At 37.0% G+C, this 20,246-nt stretch overlaps 1 protein-coding gene across 1 annotated transcript; it reads right to left on the reverse strand.

Annotated features, from left to right (window-relative positions):
• Positions 1–1,464: 1,464 nt before the first annotated feature.
• Positions 1,465–20,246, reverse strand: SCP2 (sterol carrier protein 2). Its single transcript, XM_068690165.1, has 16 exons — positions 20,093–20,246; positions 18,705–18,759; positions 18,015–18,086; positions 16,791–16,922; positions 16,271–16,335; positions 15,132–15,258; positions 14,207–14,270; positions 13,867–13,953; positions 13,392–13,542; positions 12,503–12,650; positions 10,210–10,317; positions 7,676–7,829; positions 5,040–5,133; positions 4,373–4,502; positions 2,988–3,067; positions 1,465–2,362 (listed from the first exon to the last, which is right to left on the reverse strand). The coding sequence occupies exons 1-16, from the start codon at positions 20,132–20,134 to the stop codon at positions 2,267–2,269; spliced, it is 1,605 nt and encodes a 534-aa protein (XP_068546266.1). The 5' UTR covers positions 20,135–20,246; the 3' UTR covers positions 1,465–2,266.

The following is a 20,246-nucleotide window of genomic DNA, read 5'->3' on the forward strand; positions in this document are numbered from 1 at the left end:
ACTGCAACCCTGTAACACCTCTTCATTTTAGCCTACCAGATAAATGGCTAAAATTTAGGAACAGTAGCGGATGCTTTAACAAATGTTACATTGTGGAAAGTTTGTCTGAGGCTTGACTCCTCCTACCTACTACAATCCTTAAGGTAAGTCAATAAAGAAGTGTACAACAAGAAACTTGATTCATATGACCTGACTTTAAAAAGTTTTCTGTGGAGAAAGGACACATCTGTCCTATTCAGTACCAAGCTAATGCCTTGGAAAAGGAGATGAATAGTGAGGTGATACAAGCTGATTCATCCATACGTTAAAGACAAGGAACAAGTACAAGAGCTCCAGGCAGGTCTGAACACTGACAGGAAAAAAAAGTTGAAATTCAAGATAAATAAAGCAATGCACATGGAATGAAAAAAAAAAAAAAAAAGTCCCAGCTTCACAGTGCAGAAGTAAGCAATGAAGAAAATGAGAGACCTTAGTTATAAAGGATCTATGAAAAAGTCAGCTCAAAAACTAGTCGTGGTCAGAAAAGCAAATGACAAGAATTAGGGAAGAAACATAAAAGGAAAAAGAGCATCAGTGCTCTTGTATCTGGAAAGCACTTTAACATGAGACAATTAGAATGTGATGTAGGGAAAGGATACATGGGTGGCCAGAAGTTTACAAGGGGCTCTCCACAAGGCACAGTTAAATAGACTCTTATTTTCTTTAAGCTGTGAAGCTTGAAAGGGGTAGGGCAAGGCTAAAAACCAGGAGTGTCACCAAGTCATTCACTGTTTCTTCCAGGAAAACAACAACAAAAAAATAACCACTTAGAGTTGTAAAATAAAACCACAATGTGAAAGGTAAAATAAATGAATGAATGAATAAATTTGACTTGGGATAACCTGTGGGCAAGCTACTGAAATTCTTGACACATGCTAAGAAGCTGTCAAGGATTTTAAGAGACTGGATGAATCAATGAAAGAGCCATCCACCAAGGACTTTACATACTGACACACCACTTCTGGCTCAGATCTGTGAGCTAAAAAATAATCGCTGGCAGTGAGCAGTGTATTCTGGGTAAACAGATATTTTGGCCATCTTAATGTTCTTTCCAAGGCATCAACAGGCAGAAAATGGATTAGCCAGAAAACAGCCAGAAAATGGGCTAGATGGATTTTGGTCTGATTTGGTATAGCCATTCTTACTGTCCACCAATGTGACTGTTAACCATCCACACCAGATAAGCAGAAAGACTAGCTTAAGTCATCTGATTTTTATTATGAGGGAAGTAAAAGTTTCTCAGTCCTGTCCCACGTATGCGAGGTGTACGTAATGGACAGTTTACAGTTTAGGGAGTATCTATGGAGAGTAGCTGAGGAAGGAAAAAAAAGGTATAACTGGGAGCCCTTACTGATGATCCACACCAAATGCTCCATACATGAACATGACATCTGCTTATAAATCCAAGGAAGAGATACACAGGAGAACAGGAAAAGTATATTTAATTTTCTATTAAACTTCCAACCAGAATACATTTTCCCAAAACAAAAGTTAAAGCTTTTACATTACTGATAAGAAATTCATAATGATCAACACCAGATTTTCTCAGGAGAAAACAGGTAAATATTGGTTACATTCCCTCTCTGCTCTCCTAGCAAACCATATCTTTACTCAGGGCTAAGTATAAATGCTACAAATCTCAAAGCAACATTTTAGTTGCTACCTAATTTTGGGTAGTTTTGTTTTAATTCCAAAGTCATAATAAGAAAAGTATTTTATAGCAAATTCATAAAGCCTATTCTAAAAAAAATGTTGTTGGAGATCCCCTTTATAAGACCATTTTAATTTAAGCAGCAGCAAATTTGTTAGAATGTGAGTCTGAAAGCATTTGCATGACCTGTTATTAGTCTTTTAAAAATGCAACTTTAATTGATTTGTCAAACTATCTGTAACCTTCCTCACTCTCTTCCCAACTAACCTGAACAATAATAAGCAGCCCCATTCAACTCTAAGTTTTATAATTTATTTTTTTTACAGATTAAAACAAAAATGTTGTTTCCATGATACCCACCATATACCATTTGCAAGAGTTAGTGCCTCAAGCTTAGTCTAAAAATCTTTGCCATATACAAACTGACGGAATTGATTAAGAGAATTAAGGTCTCTAACCAAAGAATTTAGGTGAGAGAGGTCCAATCAAGCCCAGCCTTTGCCATATTGTCAATGTCTAGTTTCATTCTAATCTGTTGTCAAGAGTATCAAGTACTGACTGTTTACTTTAGCAAGCTCAAAGTTTAGCTTTGCCTGGCTGAAGTTGTAGGTTCTGAAGTTTCATCGCCATGCCCATGTTCCCAGAAACCTTCAATTTACCTTGAAAGAAAGCCTAAAAAAACAAAAGAAAAAAACTGTATGAAATGCAATACAACACATTACCCCAAACATACCCCTCCCCAAAGTTATAGGCTATTATATATGTGCAGGTCTTGGTCTGCAGTATTATAATTCTAGCAGTTCTAGCAGACACCTCACATTATTGTATAATTCTATCTTCTGACATTGAAAGATCAAATAATAACCAGAGAAAGTTTATATTTGTGAGACCTAAAGAGAATATGTTTGATAATAGCATTTTTCTTGCTTTATCAGAAAGCGGTCCAAACAGAGGGCTGACATTCCTCCTATCTAAAGTCACATGGCAAACAGTAGCTTCCCCCTTTCTCTGCAAACCAAACATTATTATATCCACTTCTGGATTATGCAAAGGATGTCTGAGACAATACTTGTTCAGAAGAGTAGAAACTGCTGAAGTCAGGTTTATTGAGAGAAGCAAAGACTGACTTATTCAGAGAGTTAAGAACTCTCCCTTTTTCAGATCAGCCATGGCAGTTTTGGAAGAGTGGATTTATTAAAAAAACAAACAAGCAAACAAACAATCAAAAACCTTAAATATGCTCAAAAAAGCCCCCAAAATATCAGTACTATTATCCTTTCATCTTCACTGTACTTACTGTCTGAGGATTCATTTTGCCAGTCATCAGAGCTAACAGATCAGCATCAGCCATTGTAATTGTACAATCCGCCTTCTTATCTGTAAGACAGAGTCAACAACGAAGATTTAAACTGAGAAACAGAACAGTAACACAAAGTACAACTCCCTGAACAATCTGTTGATACTACAGTTCAGCACTAAGGTATCTCAAGTACCGACAAGGTAAGGGCCATTAAAAAGTATCAGCAAGAGATCACCTAATAGCCAACAGGAACCTGTGGCAACTAGTAGCACAGACCATCCCAGCACTGAAGAAAGATGGGCCTTTCTGAAAGGTGCTAAACGAGTTCATTCATTACAAATAAAAAATAAAAGCCTTGTAATCAGATAATGTTAATTACAGGTATTCACAGTCATCTTAAGTTTTATCAAGCTTAAATTTTCTAGTATTAAGACCAACTCAGAATAAACACATCTTCCCCTGTGACACAGTGAAGATATTTATCACTGACATTTCATGCATTTCCTACGCCGTTCTTCAGTGGGAACATGTGCATTCTAGAAGTTCTCATCTGAATTAATTCAAATCCAGAAGCTTCTGGCATCTTCTTCCCAGAAATGAGCTTTGAAAGATACTTTTAGAAGCTCAGATGTAAGTATTAATGCGTGTAACAATGGGCTAAAATCTGCACCCAGCTTTTCCTACAGTCATCACATTATGACAAAATGTTTTATGAACAACAGAGAACAGTACTTTTCTTTCTATAATATCTTAAATAAATGAATTCAAATGAAATCTAAAATCTCCTTTCACATTTTTAATTAAAAGCTTTATAAGCTTTATGATGCATGTTTATAGATATAAGATTCTGAGGACAGACTGTTGTCTTTGTCTTTTTATTTACAGTAATAGGATGCAGGTATTAAACAAGACACTTTTATAGCAAGTGTTCAAATCATTTGTTTCCAATACTTTTAATTGAAACCCACCAGTCCTTGGGTCTTATATATATCTGCCTTTTTTAAGATGGAACTTGAAGTTTATGTCAGCTAGTGCAGTATTGAAATCCGTCATTTTATTGCTTAACTAGCTGCAGAAGAGAAGCAACTGGACTAGAAAAAAAAAGTTTTGGTTTTGTTTTCTAGTTCTTGCAGGAGTCATGTGACACATCTATCTGGAGCCTCTAAGAAAATATGCAACTAATCAAACAAAATTTACAGTAGAACAGATTTAAATCTTTATCTTAAAGGTCATGGATTAAAGTATTGGAAATGAGAAAACTTAAAAATTAAGGTAGCTCTAACCCCAGTTTTGTTCAAGGTCACTACCGCTTTGGCAGAGTATGAATTGATAATCTTTACATTCGTTTCATATATTTCCTGCAGTGATATAGTAACACTGACCTGAATTAATTGCCACAGAGCCTTTTCCATTTTTCACGTCTACTACCCAAGTTGCTTCTTTCCCACCAGGGCCATCTTTTATTTTGAAGGCAAAGACACCACCGATTTTCTTGACAAATTGCTCTCCTTCCTGTAATGACCACGTAATGTGCACATTATTCATTTTCTTCAAAGGAATTTAAAAATAAAAACAGAGAATACTTTTTAAAAACATCTTTTTCTACTAACAAAAATATTTGTTTCCCTCTACTAAGCTTCATTTGAACATTTCAGGAAAAAAAACATATTATCTATCTCTTAAAATCTGTCAAACGAACAAACAACTATCTTAAGTCTTGTCTTGCTGTAGGTCTCACAAAATGCTCTCTCTTCTTTTAATTACACTTACAAAGCAAGCAACAGACACCAAACTTGTGTTATTTAGCAACCTCCTCGCACATGACCTAAACTTACCTTCACTGAAATACTCTTACATAGTTAGGAAAGAAATCCTTTACAATGATGGTACAGAAGATAAAGATTTTGGACAGTGAAGATTAAAGTTGTAATATTTATTTCAACAAGAAGTGCTAAGAAAGTGACTTATGCTATTGTATTTCCTTCAGGTTTTGCACATATTCTGTCATAAATTAAAAAGGCATTACAGGCAAAAGTAGCAGTCAAATACCTCTTCGAGCTTCTTTTCAATCTCTTTGAAGACCAAATGTGACTTAAATCCATCAACAGCTGCACTTAGAGGCACAGCTGCAACACGACCAGTGCTGAAATGCAAAAAAAAATAATTAATATATCTTTAATCATATTTTCAACACCTTCAAATTATTGTGAATAGGCCTAACACCACTGTGAACAGCCACACTGCAACAGTTCAAGCAATACAGAGCAACTACTTGTTATCTAAGCGAAGCTTACTTTCTGATGGGCTAGACAGTCTGCATTACAATCACTTCAACTATCAGCCAACTCCATTGCCATGCTGTGTGTGAAGACACAAACATTGTATGCATCATCTCAAGAACTATTTTTTTTTTTTTTTTTATAAAACAAAGTCCTTTAGGAAATGAATCCAGAAGTTTTGCTATCGTATTTCCTGAAGTGGTCCTCTTTTCTGTCATCTTACTTAGTAACTACTTTTGGTCAAATTATTTCAAAGTCTTATTAAAAAAAACTTCAAGTGACAGAATCACTTATAAAATGTTGCTACCACGTATCTGTGTGGTACTAAGAGGGAAGTATCCCTGTAGGGGTTTGCTAGGTCCACAATAGTAGGGACTGTGTCATTTGAAGACAATGCACAATTTTGCTAATAAACTAAGGTTGTAGTAACAGGATGTAAAACTGTAAGGTATCAACAAAAAAGCAGATTTGTTTTAAGAACTGATCCAAAATGAATCAAGTTCTGCTATCATTTACCGTGACATAAATTCTTGGCAACTCCTACTAAAGCCACTAATTACAGGCTAGATCTCAATCTAATGATTAGGTCCCTGTGCACTGTTGTAGAAAAAAATTGTATGAAATATCTTCATAACCATAAAATGCCACCACCTTTGCCTTACTTATGCAATGCCCAACGTTCAGTTACATAAGTGGGGTATGAACATATCAGCTGTACTGTTTCATTCCAAAGTCTTTTGTGCATTAGTGCAACTCCCTGTGCCAGGTATTTCCCACATACAAAGCCTTCGGGAGAAGTGAAGATTTCTAAGCCTCATAATGTAAGAGACGTTATTATTGCTAAGATTTCTCTGCACTGAAGAAAGAGTTAAGAAAATTCTCAGTACTGATGAACATCAAATCACCTGTAGTAAGTAACACAATTTCTTCAAGAGAAGCTATCATCTATACAAGCAAAGCTTTTCCTGACTGACAGGAAGGCACTACTACTTTCAGCATCTCAGGGTTAACGATGTACATATAGCAACAGATTCCCTGTTCTGTAAAGCTACAAGCTTTTTTTTTATTATTATTATTTTAAAAGATAAAGCTCAATGCAGTGGAAAAAAGTGTATTAACTACAAGTCTCCCTTCTGACTTAAAACTGTATACCAACACCCACTCACATTTTGTAAGCACGTTTGAAAAGATCCCGTGAGCAGACCCAAGTTTTCCCCTATCACACACATTTTCTCACATGGCCTGTCCTCTTGCAGACTAAGGAAGTGTCAGGATTACAGCTTCTGACACTACACTACAGAAAGCTACTTGCTGAAGCCCCTCAAAATTCTATTGCTGCTCTCATTACCCACTCCACAGATTATTGTCACGCCCCAGGAACTGTCCAGCTAAAACAGACATTTAAAAATGTGAGTTGGGAGGGGAATATTTCTTTCTGGAAGCCCACCATGACACATTTTACCACTCACTGTTTTTTAGAAAAAGTGAAAAATATCGGTGTTAAGCTTTAAAACCCCAAACAAAACACAAATAGTAGCTCCATTTTTCTAAACGAGGTGCAAAGTGAAAATGCAAAGGAAACTATATTAAAAAAGCCTCTTCTGAGATGTTGATATAATTATAAAATTTCGTATTTTCTCTCAATTCCCGTCCATCTTAGCTTACAATTAGAGCAGACTGAGAGCACTTCATAGCAGCATTCTCCTCTTGCTCTGAAGCATGCTATAACTGCAAATAAAAACATTTTTGCCAGAACTAAATCAATAACATGCCTGAATTTTAGCAGGTACTTAGAATACCCCATGTAACACATACAGGGGAGACCCAATTCGCCATGAAGTCACACCAGTAACAATTTTAGCAGTGAAAGCATTGGATCACTCTATTCTGACAGATGCTGCACTTTATTCTTTTTTTTTTTTTGACAAGGCCCTAGATTCAATTAATTTCTTCAAATCCTGTTTTGTTCTTAGAAAGGTGGTTTGAGGGTTGATTTTTGCTTTTTACTTTTTCCTCCAAACACTAGATTTGTCCTTAATTTAAGGCGGAGGCAATCACGCGGGCCAGAAATGGGCCATTTCACTCTTTTTAGCCCACGAAGCTCCCCCTGCGCATTCTTTGCCAGGCTCTAACTCACAACCTCCGCCTACAGCTGCGGGTCCCCAGCACTGTGAGGGCACAGCTTTCCGCCACAGCTCTTCCTAGCGGGGAGCGCAACGCCAACCCTTAAATTTGAGGTAGAAAAAGGCACATTTGGAGACCTCGGGGCAGAAAGGCGACGCCGCCTCACACCCCAAAGGAGGCCTCGGCTCCGAGGCCAGCCCCGACCCCCTCAGCTCGGCCGGGCCTCGCTTGTGTCCCCCCCCCTCCCCGGGGGCCGGGGCCGGGGCCGGGGCCGGGTCTCACCTGCGGGCCGGGGGGAAGCCCATGCCGTACAGCGTCACCACCGCCGCGCCGCCCAGGCCCAGGTTGTGCTGCAGCGCCACCTTCGCCCCCGGCACCTGCCTCCCGCCGGCCAGGCCGCGCAGCTGCCAGCAGAGTTCGGCGCACTGCGCCAGGCCTGAAAGATGGAGCACAGAGCGCGTCGCCGCCCCGCCGCCATCTTCCCGCCAGGGAGCGGCCCCTGAGGGGAGCGCTGAGCGACCCGGGGCGGCTCCGGCGGGGCTGTGGGGAAAAGTGGTGTTTATGGTGTTTACACGCACACACACACACACGAACAATGCAGCTGGGTGGGCTCCAGTGTAACGCTCAGGTTATGCACCTCACACTTTGCTACCAGACCTCCATCCCTCACAGGAGAATATCTTCTGGGCTGTCAGTGCGCCGTCTTAAAAATAATTATCAAACACAACTCAGCACTGACTTCTGAATCTCCAAGACATAAACGTATGATAACCATTCCTGTTTCAAGGCAGACACATCTGCTACCACATCCTTACAGCAATGCTCTAACATCTACCCCAAGTACCTCAGAAGCACGCATTAAGCTCGCCTCGCCATCATGGCATGCATCTCTGAGTAGAAATTTGAATTCACGTGCTAAATCTAACAGAAAACTGTGACAATCTTCTGAAAACTTTTTTTTCTTCCACACTACAAATGCCTACTATTCAAAATGCCCATAACAAGTTAGCACTATACTACAACACTAGATATAGTAGTATACTATATATATACTATGTATAGATATACATACTATATATATATCTATACTATCTAGTATATATAGATATGTATATACTCTAGTATATATACTCTATTATATACACTAGATACATACTACATCTAGTATATATACTATATCTAGTATCTAGTATATATACTAGATACATCAGAACATAGTATACTGTAGAAGAGTCCTAGAATACACAATTGTGATTTAAAACTACTGCTGGACCAAGGTCATTAACGTAAGGAAGTAACGCTAACAGGTATACTCCAAGAACTTCCTTCCCTAATAAGATATTACATGAATACATGCAGTATGATTTGAGAATGTGAAGTCTTTAGAGCTCAGCTAACCAGAAAGATTATTTTGTGAGGCTGAAAACAAACACGAATTCCTTTTCACCAGTCTTGATTTCGAGGTTACATTTACCTTTTCCCTCCCCCTACCACTCCATCAGCCATTTCTGCAATTCTCGTCCAGTTCACATTTCTTCCCTCTTACCATCCACAGAACCCTGTCCCTTGCCATAGGCAGCTACACAGTCCTTTGGGCAAGACAGGCAGAACCTGCATTTTATGCACTGAATTTTACACATTGCCAAGCTATACATTAAGGAAGGGATGAGTAAGAAGTTTTATAATTCCAGTCATTTATGAGAGTTAGCAGGTTCCATACACACACTCTTAGCTTCAAGGAGAGAACGTGTACCATGGGACAACCTGCCCTGGAGTGGTTTGGAAAATTAAGATGACTTATATGACCTCTGATTAGCATATAGCTATCCTCAAGACTGATTTATAGTGAAATTAACCTGACTGCCTGTAGACATGTAATTTTCTGCATTTTAATGGCTCTCCCCCTCAATCCACTGAAATAGAGGGAAGCACAAATACCAGTAATTGCCTCTACATTTATCACTGTAGAAATGACAAAAAATTAACACATACCTAGGAATGGAATTCTTATATCTAGTCACAGATTCCAGTTAAATGAGAACATGAGAATGTTCTTCTTCCAACATTTTCTAATACTCCCCCCCCAAATTAACTGGGGATTATCTAGATATTACAGCTATTTAGGTCAAGGTTTGTTGTTTTTCAAGGTTTCGTCTCCAGCTTTCTGCCATGTAATCTTTTGCAAGCAAAGAAGGTGAATTATCCTCACAAATCCAAACATGTTATTCAAGAGGCATTTCATGGAAGCAAGCACAGATAGCTTAAAAAAGCATAGAAAAAGGAAAACTTATGTTGCTGGGAAACAGCGACTAACAGTGAACTTCTGTTGTAATAACATCAGATAAATATTTTGACATCCAAGACTTCACAGAAATAGCTTTATTACAGCTAACAATGGTACAAGCTATTCAAATGTGATAACTATCTCCAAAATCTGAATTTTGAAGTATGACTACATATGAAAATAGTTATTGAAACTATAATCATCAGAAGTTGTATCATTAAGCAATTATTTAGAGGGAAAAAAAAAAAGCTGTTTCGTAGGTTGCTTTAATATCAACAGAAAAACAGCTCTATCAAATTAAACAAGTATTAACGATCTAACTCACACTCCAAGTCTTTTGGTTTGAGCAACTCTGCATGGTCAACTTGCCCTAATACTTGCATTAATCAGAAATGAGAATCAACTCCAGAGCTCCTCCTAATTTCCTGAAATCCTCATTTCTTTCATACAAATACAAGTGGGAAGCATCTGTCTGGTCAAGAACAGTATCTCATATCTTAATGCATGACTAAATAAAATATTTTTGCATTACCTGTAGCACCAAGTGGATGTCCCTTTGAAATCAAGCCACCACTAGGATTCACAACCCATTTTCCTCCGTAAGTATTGTCTCCTCTGTCAATCAGTTCACATGCTTTTCCTAGAGAACAGTATTTATAAAAGAAAAGTGTTCATTATTTTATAAAAATTGTTTTTCATTTCGACTGGCACTAGGCAAAGATGCTGCAAATACTTCCTGTCAGTCAATAAGAAATACAGATACCACAGATTTTACAAAGGGTAGACTGAAATTTGCTAAACATTAACAAGACTTGTTGATGCTACTGGAGAAAGAATGTGGATTCCACAGTAATGTGGAAAAGAAGCAAAATGTCTAGTATCTGATGGCTTTTTTTAATTAGCAGTTCAACTGTTTTACTGTTATACAGTAGTATGATAGAATCAACACAATGAAGCTATTCATTGCTTTATTAATGAAACTACAATGAACATTATGTTTTTGTAAAAGAAAGGCTAATTGTAATTTGCAACTGCTGTTAATATATTTTTATTTATCTCCAATAGAGATTACTTGCAAGATTATCAACACTGAAGAGCTCATGCTTACGAAGCTTCATCTGGGTACCATCACACTTCTCAAAACATTAAGTGTGAGATTTTAATTTGCAAAATCAAAAAAAAAAAATCAAAAAAACCATATCCCTGCAGAAGCAGGGAGCGAACTGACAACTCTGTCACACAAGTGTCCTGCTGGGCACAATGCTGAACATGACCCAACAACATGCCCTTGCCACAATGAAGGCTAACTGTATCTTGGGCTGCATTAAAACATTAATATACCAAATAAAATGATCACTCATATGACTAATGCTTAGAATTACTTAGTATCCAGCCTATTAGTTCCCAATCCTCCAGCAGATAGTTCTCCCCTTAACTAGTTCCTTGGTCTTTTATTCTTGTGCTAGCGTCTTAAACCTACTTGACTAATGTCAAAGTGTAAAAATAAAAACCTAAAACAAAACAAAACAAAACAACAAACAAATTGCTGCATTTCCTGTATTTACAACATACTTCTGCCCTTAAATGAGAATGTCGGGTTAGTCTTGCACATCTAAATCCACAAATTTATACCATTCCATTAATCTCTAAATCTTAATTAGTCTGTCCTTCCAAGCTTCCAAAGTAAGTTTCACATACTTTGAGGTCAGATTAAAAGTTGGAGAGAACTGCACAATTAAATAGTTACCAATTTACCATATACAAAAATCATTAGTCAAATAGACAAGAACCATTAGAATTATACTGCATTTTTGATTAAAGGAATTAAGCTAAAATGCTTAAAGTATATTAAATAATGTCAATAATTTTCCATATTACTGAAGATATCATAAAAATACAGCAAAGAAGGCACTAAAGAGTAAGCATTCAAGGGCAAGCATTAGAAGACCTACAAACACATAAAAGAAACTTTCCTGAAGACCTATGAAGTTGTTTCACTGAGAATACTCAGACTTAATGCAACACACCATCTAGTGACAGTATATGATATTTTCTCAAAATGCTTAAAAACAAATTGAAGAAAGACTGTATCAGATGATTATCTATGTAACAGATGAATAATTTGGCATTTGAATAGATTAAATACTGAAGTAGCAGTTCAATTAATAATTTGAAATCAAACTAAAACCTCTTAAACTGAAAACTTCATTAGTTTGACTTATATGCATAAAATTAATTTCCATTACACTAATTTAGACAGATGAGCATTGTTATATAATTCATTTTAGAACCTCTGCAAACAATTCTCTGTATTTTTAAAGACAAAGATGTTTCAAGATTTTTAAAAGACACAAAGTCAGATAACTTGTTTAGGCCCTCTATGGGTAATTCTTGTTTATTTTTATCTTCCTCAAAAGGAAATACAAAGATGGGTGGAAATCTCAGGGTAAATAAGAACATATCCCTGAAAAAGGTTGTAATTCTGAGAAAGATTAGAGTTCTTAACCTCCTTGTCCTGCTTGCTTAGAAGAGCTACTATTGCACAAGCTAGCCATATGATTTTGTATAGCTGTCCAACACTTTAATCTGCCTCGTGTACTTCTCTAGAAGTCACAGTAACTTGTTAAATGAACTCTACAGTTTATTGGTCTTCTTTATGTTACTACATTGCTAGCTTGGTTTTTCCTCTTAGGAGGTTAGCAGTAAGATATTCAAATATATAAGTTGTCTAACGTACAACTCAACGTTCTAATTATAGGAAGAGGCTAAAAAGATATTTTTAACACTGCCCATTTTATTAAAACGATCTTCACTGATGCTATTACCTTCTGGACAGAGTCCAAGAGCTTCATAGGTAATGAACTCATTAACTGAGAAACAGTCATGGAGTTCAATCACATCAACATCAGCAGGTTGTAGACCTGCTTGTTCAAAACATTTTTCTGCAGCTCTTTTAGTCATATCATAACCAACCTGTAAGAAGTACAAATCACAAGTTAAAATATCATTAAAGAAGTAATTGATTTCATTTCTATGCTTAATTTTTAATGTGCCTCTATTTATCCTGTAAGTGAAAATAACCTGTCACAGGTGGCATTCTAATGTACTTCAATGCATCTTACATCATAGCCTTTAATTTCCACATAGTATGAATTATATAGAAAGAAATAATACATTCTAAACCAGTTCTTAGAACACAGAAACTTTTCTGGGGCATTTTCTTTATTTTCTCAACCTTGCTTACTAGCCAAATTGCTCCTTCGTGTGACTTTGTCTCCAGTGGGTATTCTAATGTTTTGACTTTAATCCAATTATGTTGGTCAGTTTGCAGTGGGATTTAAATTTTGCAGTTCAAGTCTTTCTGTTCATTCTGCTTAAGTAATCATGACTATACATGACATAGTATTTCAGTTCCAATACAGCACAGACATAAGTAAAATAGGTTCACATGAGATGAACTATGTTTCTTTCTGTTCAAACTGTTAATAGGTAGCCTCTAAATAATTTGTTGAAAACTAGATTTTAAATACTTATAGATTTCTTACTGCTATTGCATAACTGTACTGTTTGTCCACTCCACCTGTCAAATGAGTCTTTTTACATTAATTATAACTTATTTGCTTACTGACATAGAAATGTCTACAGGATCATTAGGACTCTCAAGTATTATAAAGGAAATTCCAAACATCACAGAATACAGGATGGTATACCTACCATCTTCAAACAACTTTTCTCTTCAAATGTGCTTGGATAATCAGTAGCCATCACCTGGGCTAGAATTTCCACAGCTTGAGACTGTAAATGATGCTCTTTCACAAACTCCTCATTAGCCAGAATTGCAGCTGCAGCACCATTTGTTGTTGGACTAATTGAAAGGAAAATAATGTCATCATTCTAAATTATTGTCAGTCTTCCATAGAAGTACATTTGAAAACAAAGAAAAAAAGTGTTTTGGCTGATACCACTGAAACTAAGGATTTCAGGAGTGTTTGGAGGAAACGTTCAATTTTTAATGCTACTTCAGTAATATTTACACAACAATTGAACACTGTGACATCTAAAAAGTAGAAAATATTTAAAATGATCTGTAACTTTTAATTTAGAAGTAAGCAGACTTATTTAAATAGGTGTGCTACCACATTTGTCAGAGTATCAAGATTTATTTCACAATGCTAAGTCACTTCCTTACCAACACTGCAAGACAGTCAAGTAATCAAAAATTTTGCGAGAATTCAGAACTTCATCTAACGTATACTCCTCTTGGAACTGGGAATACCTTAAAAAAAAAAAAAAAAAAAAGAAGATGCTATCTTTAGTTTCAGTTATAACCCTTATCAATATATCATCAGGGAACTGTATAGCTGTTTTTACTAAATACAAGATATAGGATAAAGAATTTATTCTGGGTATAATTCCCATTTCATAATAAAGAATGTACTCTGCTAGGTACTTCTAAAATAATATCCAATTTTGCATGAATTTTTTAGCAGCAACAGATGTTTAATACTGAGGTGGAATGCTTTACTCACGGGTTGTTGGTTGAATGACTGTGATTCTTCCATGCAATTTTTGCGAAGTATTCTGGATTTGTCCCTGGAAGGAGAAAGCAAGCTGTGTTGAAATACCTGGTTTACACAGACAGTGCTATCATAACTTTTAAAATATTGTATTAGTGTCATAAGAAATTGACCTTCACAAGCATTTCTACAAGAGACTCATTGTTTTGAAACTTTCTTTTGAACTCACCATAGGTGTAAAAACTAGATAAAGACTACTAATACTGATTAAGTTTTAGCTAACAGAACATCATGCTTGGACATTTAACACTCAGTAACATAACATAGAGAAAATAAGCATGTTTTATTTGAGGTATTACTATATTGCTGGAACTTGAACACTCATTTTCATAGCAGAACAAAACAGCTGTGGTGAAATATTGGACTCCTTATTTTTTTCCATATACTAACCTAAACATACATGTAAATTAAACATGCTTATCAGACTGGGCATGCTACCTGGGAGGCAATTCCCTTATCTCGTGAAAGTATGAGAAACAACAGTGGCAACAGCCTAATCCTATATATTTAATCAAACACTCAAAAATTTTTGTAACAAAATTTAGTCACAAACCTACCTACCCATCCTAAGACAAAAGGGCAGAATGCAGAAAGTTATGCAATCATATTGCACAGACCTTCCAGAAGCACAAGCAATACCATTAAGGTAACTAGCAGACTCTCTATCACAGGCTTAATTTTATTTCCCAATAGTATTGTTTGCCTACCCCTCACCTACTTTTCTGGAGACAACCCTACACCCAGTACAACTATGCAGTTGTAGCACTCATGTAAAAGAGACAACACTGAATACTTATTTTTTAAATGAAATTATAGTGTATATATTTTAAATCACTTCACTAAAAGATGATAATGGCAAAATATATTTTGACAATACCGTATTTCTCCATATGTTCTTTGCCAGCACTTGCAAACATCTGAGGTGCTACTGGAGCACTTGCTAAGCCATATTTATCTATCATGATTTCCAAGTGTTTGTCCAGAGGATTAGTTCTGTCCGTAAACTAAAAAGAAGAAAAATAGTTAAAAAGCAAGTCATAATTTCCTCATGTTTACAACATCCTCACAAAAGTGCCATGGATTTCAAGCAAAATAGAGGTTTTTTTTTTGGTATTTTAACAATTCCACTAGACTATATGTTCGTTGCATTTCAGCAACATGTTTTGAAGCTTTCATGATATCCCAACTGTGAGAGTAAACAAGCAGAAAACGATTAGCATTGTCATCATGACACTGATTTGTGTCAAGGACCACCACTAACTGATTTCTATCACTGCTTTCAAAAGAGGACTTTGGGTATTTTTCACCTCAACTTAAAACTCTACAGTTAATATAATCGCAAGTTATAAAACTAGTACTTCATTTTCAATTGAAGCTTAGATGAACTTCTGTAAAGCACGTTAAGGTTAACTCTGACTCATTTCAATTAGTTGTTTAATTTAACATTTCTCACCCGTACCTCTGCATAGATTATCGGATTTCATAGTTCTGTACTTAAATGAGATACAGACTTGCCATACGGCAAAACACAAACCCCATACTTCTCCAATAAAAACAAGAAAGGGACAGAAAGAAAGGTTTACTGAAGCCCTAAGTTTTGGAGGAAGCATGTTAACTAGTCAATCAAATAAGCATCAAGCCAAAAGTCCAAGATTCTTTCTTTAATTTGCTCTGTCATTTTGAGAAAGATGAATCAAATGCTCAATGCTTCAGTATTCTACCCGATATTTTCATTACTTCCTATTAACCCCAACTGAAAAATATCTTTGTGAAGTACTAAAAGCCTGACAGACTACATACAATCAGTTCTAAAACATACAACATTTGCATACCTGTGCTGTAATCAGAGTCATAAAACTCATTACAAGTTTCTGTGATTCAAAAGAAAAAAGGTTTCTTCTAATTATCTACAGGAACATGTTAAAGTCGCTGGTATTTATAAGGATGTCACAGAGAATTAAGAGGTGTTTTCCATCTACTGCTGCAGCGAAATGTATAAAGTTTTCAGACACTTACACCTGCAGGAATGGATCCTTTTCCCATTTTCTCAAAGCCAAGTGCCAGAACACAATCTGCCAAACCTTAAAATAAAATTTTTGGCTATTTGAAACAAAACTTAGATATAAATGACAATATGTCCTATCAGTTATCTTGTTACAATAAATATCCATAAACATCTACCAGCTGTTCTTCCTCCTTTCTTAATTTTTAAAACAAAGTCAAGTTGGATTAGGAATGGCATTGATACAAAAACATTGATACTGAAGATTAAGAGATCACTAGAGGGTCTGGGATTATGTTTGAACAGTTCTCCACAGTTTAAGAGCATTTACCTTACATGATCAAGCACTTATGCCTCTGTCACAAATACTAGAATAATCACTCCACGTTTCCGCAGTTTTTGTTATAGAAGCATAAGGAATTAAGTGCAAGAAAGTATCAAAATCAACAAAGGAACTGCAGAAACAGAAGGAACGACTTGTATTTGTACAAATAAAAAGTATGAATTACTGGGCTGTAGAGCAGAATAACTCACCTCCCTCTACCAGTTGTCTGGCCATGAACAAGGCGGTAGATCCAGTGGCACAGTTGTTGTTAACATTAATGATAGGAATGCCAGTTAAACCCAAAGCATGGTAGATGGCCCGTTGTCCACAGGTTGAGTCACCTTTACACAGAGACATAACATAAGGTACATACTCAAGCTTCATTAGCTAAAAGAAATCCCACTACATGTATACAATGCTACTGGTTAAACTGTAAACTTGAAATTTTGAACCATCATCTCAAGCCTCTCCCAGGTATGCACATTACAAGAGCCTTAGGAACAAGATGAAAATCACACCTTAAAAACAGAAGTTTGTCCTGCTTCTGCAAAAACCACTTGTGAATCAATTGGAAGTAATGGGACTGGACAGAAGGGTCGCAGAGGCACGACTTGGAAGCTGTTGCAGCTGTCACAACTAATTAACCCTACTTCAGTTACCGTAGTACAGCCATTAATAGAGAAACAGGAAGAAAATAAATGGAAAACTCTCTCCTGTATAGATATGTGGACACCCCAGTTTTTTCTACATCAGCTGTGAAGCATTAATTTGTAGCCATACTAATGTATATACTCTCAAGAGGCTAACATGATACATTAACTCATGGTTATGTTTTTAATGTATCCCTGGGATTAAAACAGTTACGAATCTGACAGAGCAGAACTTAGCTATATCACTTAAGAATTAAGCCTCATCATCTTCTATGCTCTTGGGCTGAAAGTACAATGACACAGCTGATCCCCAAAATAACTCTTAAACTCAAGAGCACTGGATAAACAAACATACCCACTCTAGTGTACAGCCTCAATGCTCAAATAAGAATTAAAACTATATTACAGTTTTCAAGTCTATTGCCATGAACAGTAAAATAAGCAATTTTTTTCATCAGTTGAATAAATATACCACCTGACCTTGCGGAAAGAGCTACTTGTATAAAATATATTTGCAAGACAGTTTTTTGGAGTTCTTATGACCAGCAACTAGAACTGTAAAGTCCGCAAATAAACAGACATAGATCCACGCTTATTAAAAATAACAATAATTACAAAAAAAAAAAACATGTTTCATACAGTTCTACAAATTGATGTGATTAAATATTATTATCTGAAATTGATGGGATCCCCCATACTTTATCCACACAGATGTAGATAACATTTATCCATACGTCTGTAAGTCTTACAGAGGCCGTATCACAACCAAAAGATGTTACTCACCATAAACATAACCCACACATGCCTGCTTCACTGCTGAATAGGGAATCCCAGCATCAGCTAAAGCCTTCTGGCCTAAAAAAGTTTAGAAGTTGGAAAGGGAAGGAAAAGAAAGTTAGAAGGGAAGAAAAAAAAAAAAGAGTTGGAAAAAAAACAGCTATCACAAACTAGGCTTGCTTGTTATGTCTAGTATGCACAATTTATGCATCTGCATAAACCCCAAAAGTGTAAAAATGCCTTACTGTATCATGTGAATGGTTAAAAAAGTCCTGCATCTTAACTCTCTTTAGGACAGTCTTGCAGTATTTTGAGTTTCAAGCAAGTTCCTTTACCAGAAAATGCTACCTAATCCATTCTGTATTTATCTGGTCCCAACAAAAATACGTTTCAGTAGTACAGATATGAAATGATCTAAGTGTCCAATTCAATCTTAAGCTATCCTTTTAACTTTAGTACTGGAAGACAGTGATTTTAAGAGGTCAGCTACAGATTTTGTGAAAGTTTTCCTTCTTACCAGTTTTAGATTTGCTTTTTATATGTATCTACTTACTAAACAGATGTTCCTTCATATGTATAATAAGAAGATTAAATTTAAGACTTAAAATATGTGCCAGCAGTCAAACTAAATGTGTTGTGTTTTTATTATTATTATTATTATTATTATTATTATTATTATTATTATTATTAAATTACCTGCCTCCTTAGCCAGGTCAGGGTAATCAGGGCTCTTCTCACTAGGCTTTACAAACTGACAAGAAAAAAAAAAAAAAAGAAAACAGTGAAATTCAATGCATCCTTTGATCCGATTGGTATGTTTAAAAGCTATATAGATAACTCAGGAATAGGTTTGTGAACAATCAGGTTAAAAAAAATGCAAACAATTTAACTGACCCAAAAGTGCATACACAAAATCTGCACAATCCCCAGGCATGACTGCCAAGACCCTGCCATGACTTAAAAAAAAAATCATAGTCCAAGTTTATGGAAGCAGAAGACCATTTTTGCTCAGTCTTAAAGAAGATTCAGACTTGTACGCCAACGGACAATAATGTTGGCCAAAGCCTGTGGATGGGACAGAGGACAACTGCCATCTTCACTGAAGCATTACAATCCATGACTTTATCTTCTCAAATGCATTGATAAATACTTCCATTTTACTTTATTTTGTTCTACTCCTATTCACAATACTTCTTCTTTGCACTGAACTTAATTCCTCACAAGCCTCCCTTTCAAGCCTTACTCCACTTTGCTATGAATTGGAACGTCGGACTTTGCCCCTCACGGCTGGAGTCCACCAACACATTTGTTTTCTTTTCTACGTCATTTACAAAAGCGTCACTGCTCAAAAAAATCATCTCTCTGCTTCCAGCTCTACGAATTATTTGATGTTCACAGTCATTAAATTGAAATATGCTGTCTCCTTACGCTTACCTCCCCAGCAACACTTAGCCGTACTTTCTGCTGTGCTGCCTTTCCTTAACTCTGGCTGAGAGCCTTCATGCCGAAGGTCGTGAGAAACGTCAGTCAGTGACTTGCAAAGTCTGAACAAGACCTGTTTTAATGATGTTACTGGAGCTAATAAAGAGGTAAAACAGAGCACTGGCAACCTCTCAGATGCCCCCAGCTGCTGTGACCCATTTCCAAAACCGAAGGGCATGGCCTGGGTGCCTGACAACTGCACACGCAGCACCACGTTGTTTTGCTCGTTTTTTAGCACATCACTCTTAGGTTTAACACTAGAGAAAGGATACGATCCTAAAACCCTTCATAATAAAACGCCTCAGGTGTAACAGTCTGACAAGTTTTACCCTCCTCTTCCACACTATCACTCCTACCCACACAGCAACAAAATAAAGCTCTGAAAGCTGTCCTTTTTGCTGACTACCCCAGCAAGCACCAGCGGTCCAGCTCCACCCGCCGAGCTGGGTTTTAGGAAGGCCCCTGAAGCAGCTGCTCGGCTTTGAAGGGCGCCAGGGGCACCGGCTCCGAGCTCCCCTCAGACACGCTCCGGGGGGAGCCGCCGCCGAGCCAGGCCCCGCGGTGCCGGTGCTGGGGCCGATGGCGGGCGGGCAGCGCCGTACCTTGGTCATGCCAACGCCGACCACGAACACCCGGCGCTTCATCCTGGCTGCAGCACGGGCCCCGGCTTCCCTCACAGCCCCCCTGATAGCGGCAGCAGCTGAACCGAGCGAAGAGGCGTGACACCGCCACCGCCCCCTTCCCACCCCTTCCTCC

This window comes from Anas acuta, chromosome 8 (genome assembly GCF_963932015.1).
Source record: "Anas acuta chromosome 8, bAnaAcu1.1, whole genome shotgun sequence".
In the NCBI taxonomy this organism is placed as follows: Eukaryota; Metazoa; Chordata; class Aves; order Anseriformes; family Anatidae; genus Anas; species Anas acuta.

Excerpts from the sequence above, each read along its gene's own strand:
- SCP2 (XM_068690165.1), bottom strand. The coding sequence starts at position 20,134 with ATGAAGCGCCGGGTGTTCGTGGTCGGCGTTGGCATGACCAAG. Across the intron at positions 15,259-16,270 it reads AAGGATCCATTCCTGCAGGT|TTTACGGACAGAACTAATCC; the intron begins GTAAGTGTCTGA and ends TCTTCTTTTTAG. Across the intron at positions 12,651-13,391 it reads AGAAAAGTTGTTTGAAGATG|GTTGGTTATGATATGACTAA; the intron begins GTAGGTATACCA and ends TACTTCTTACAG.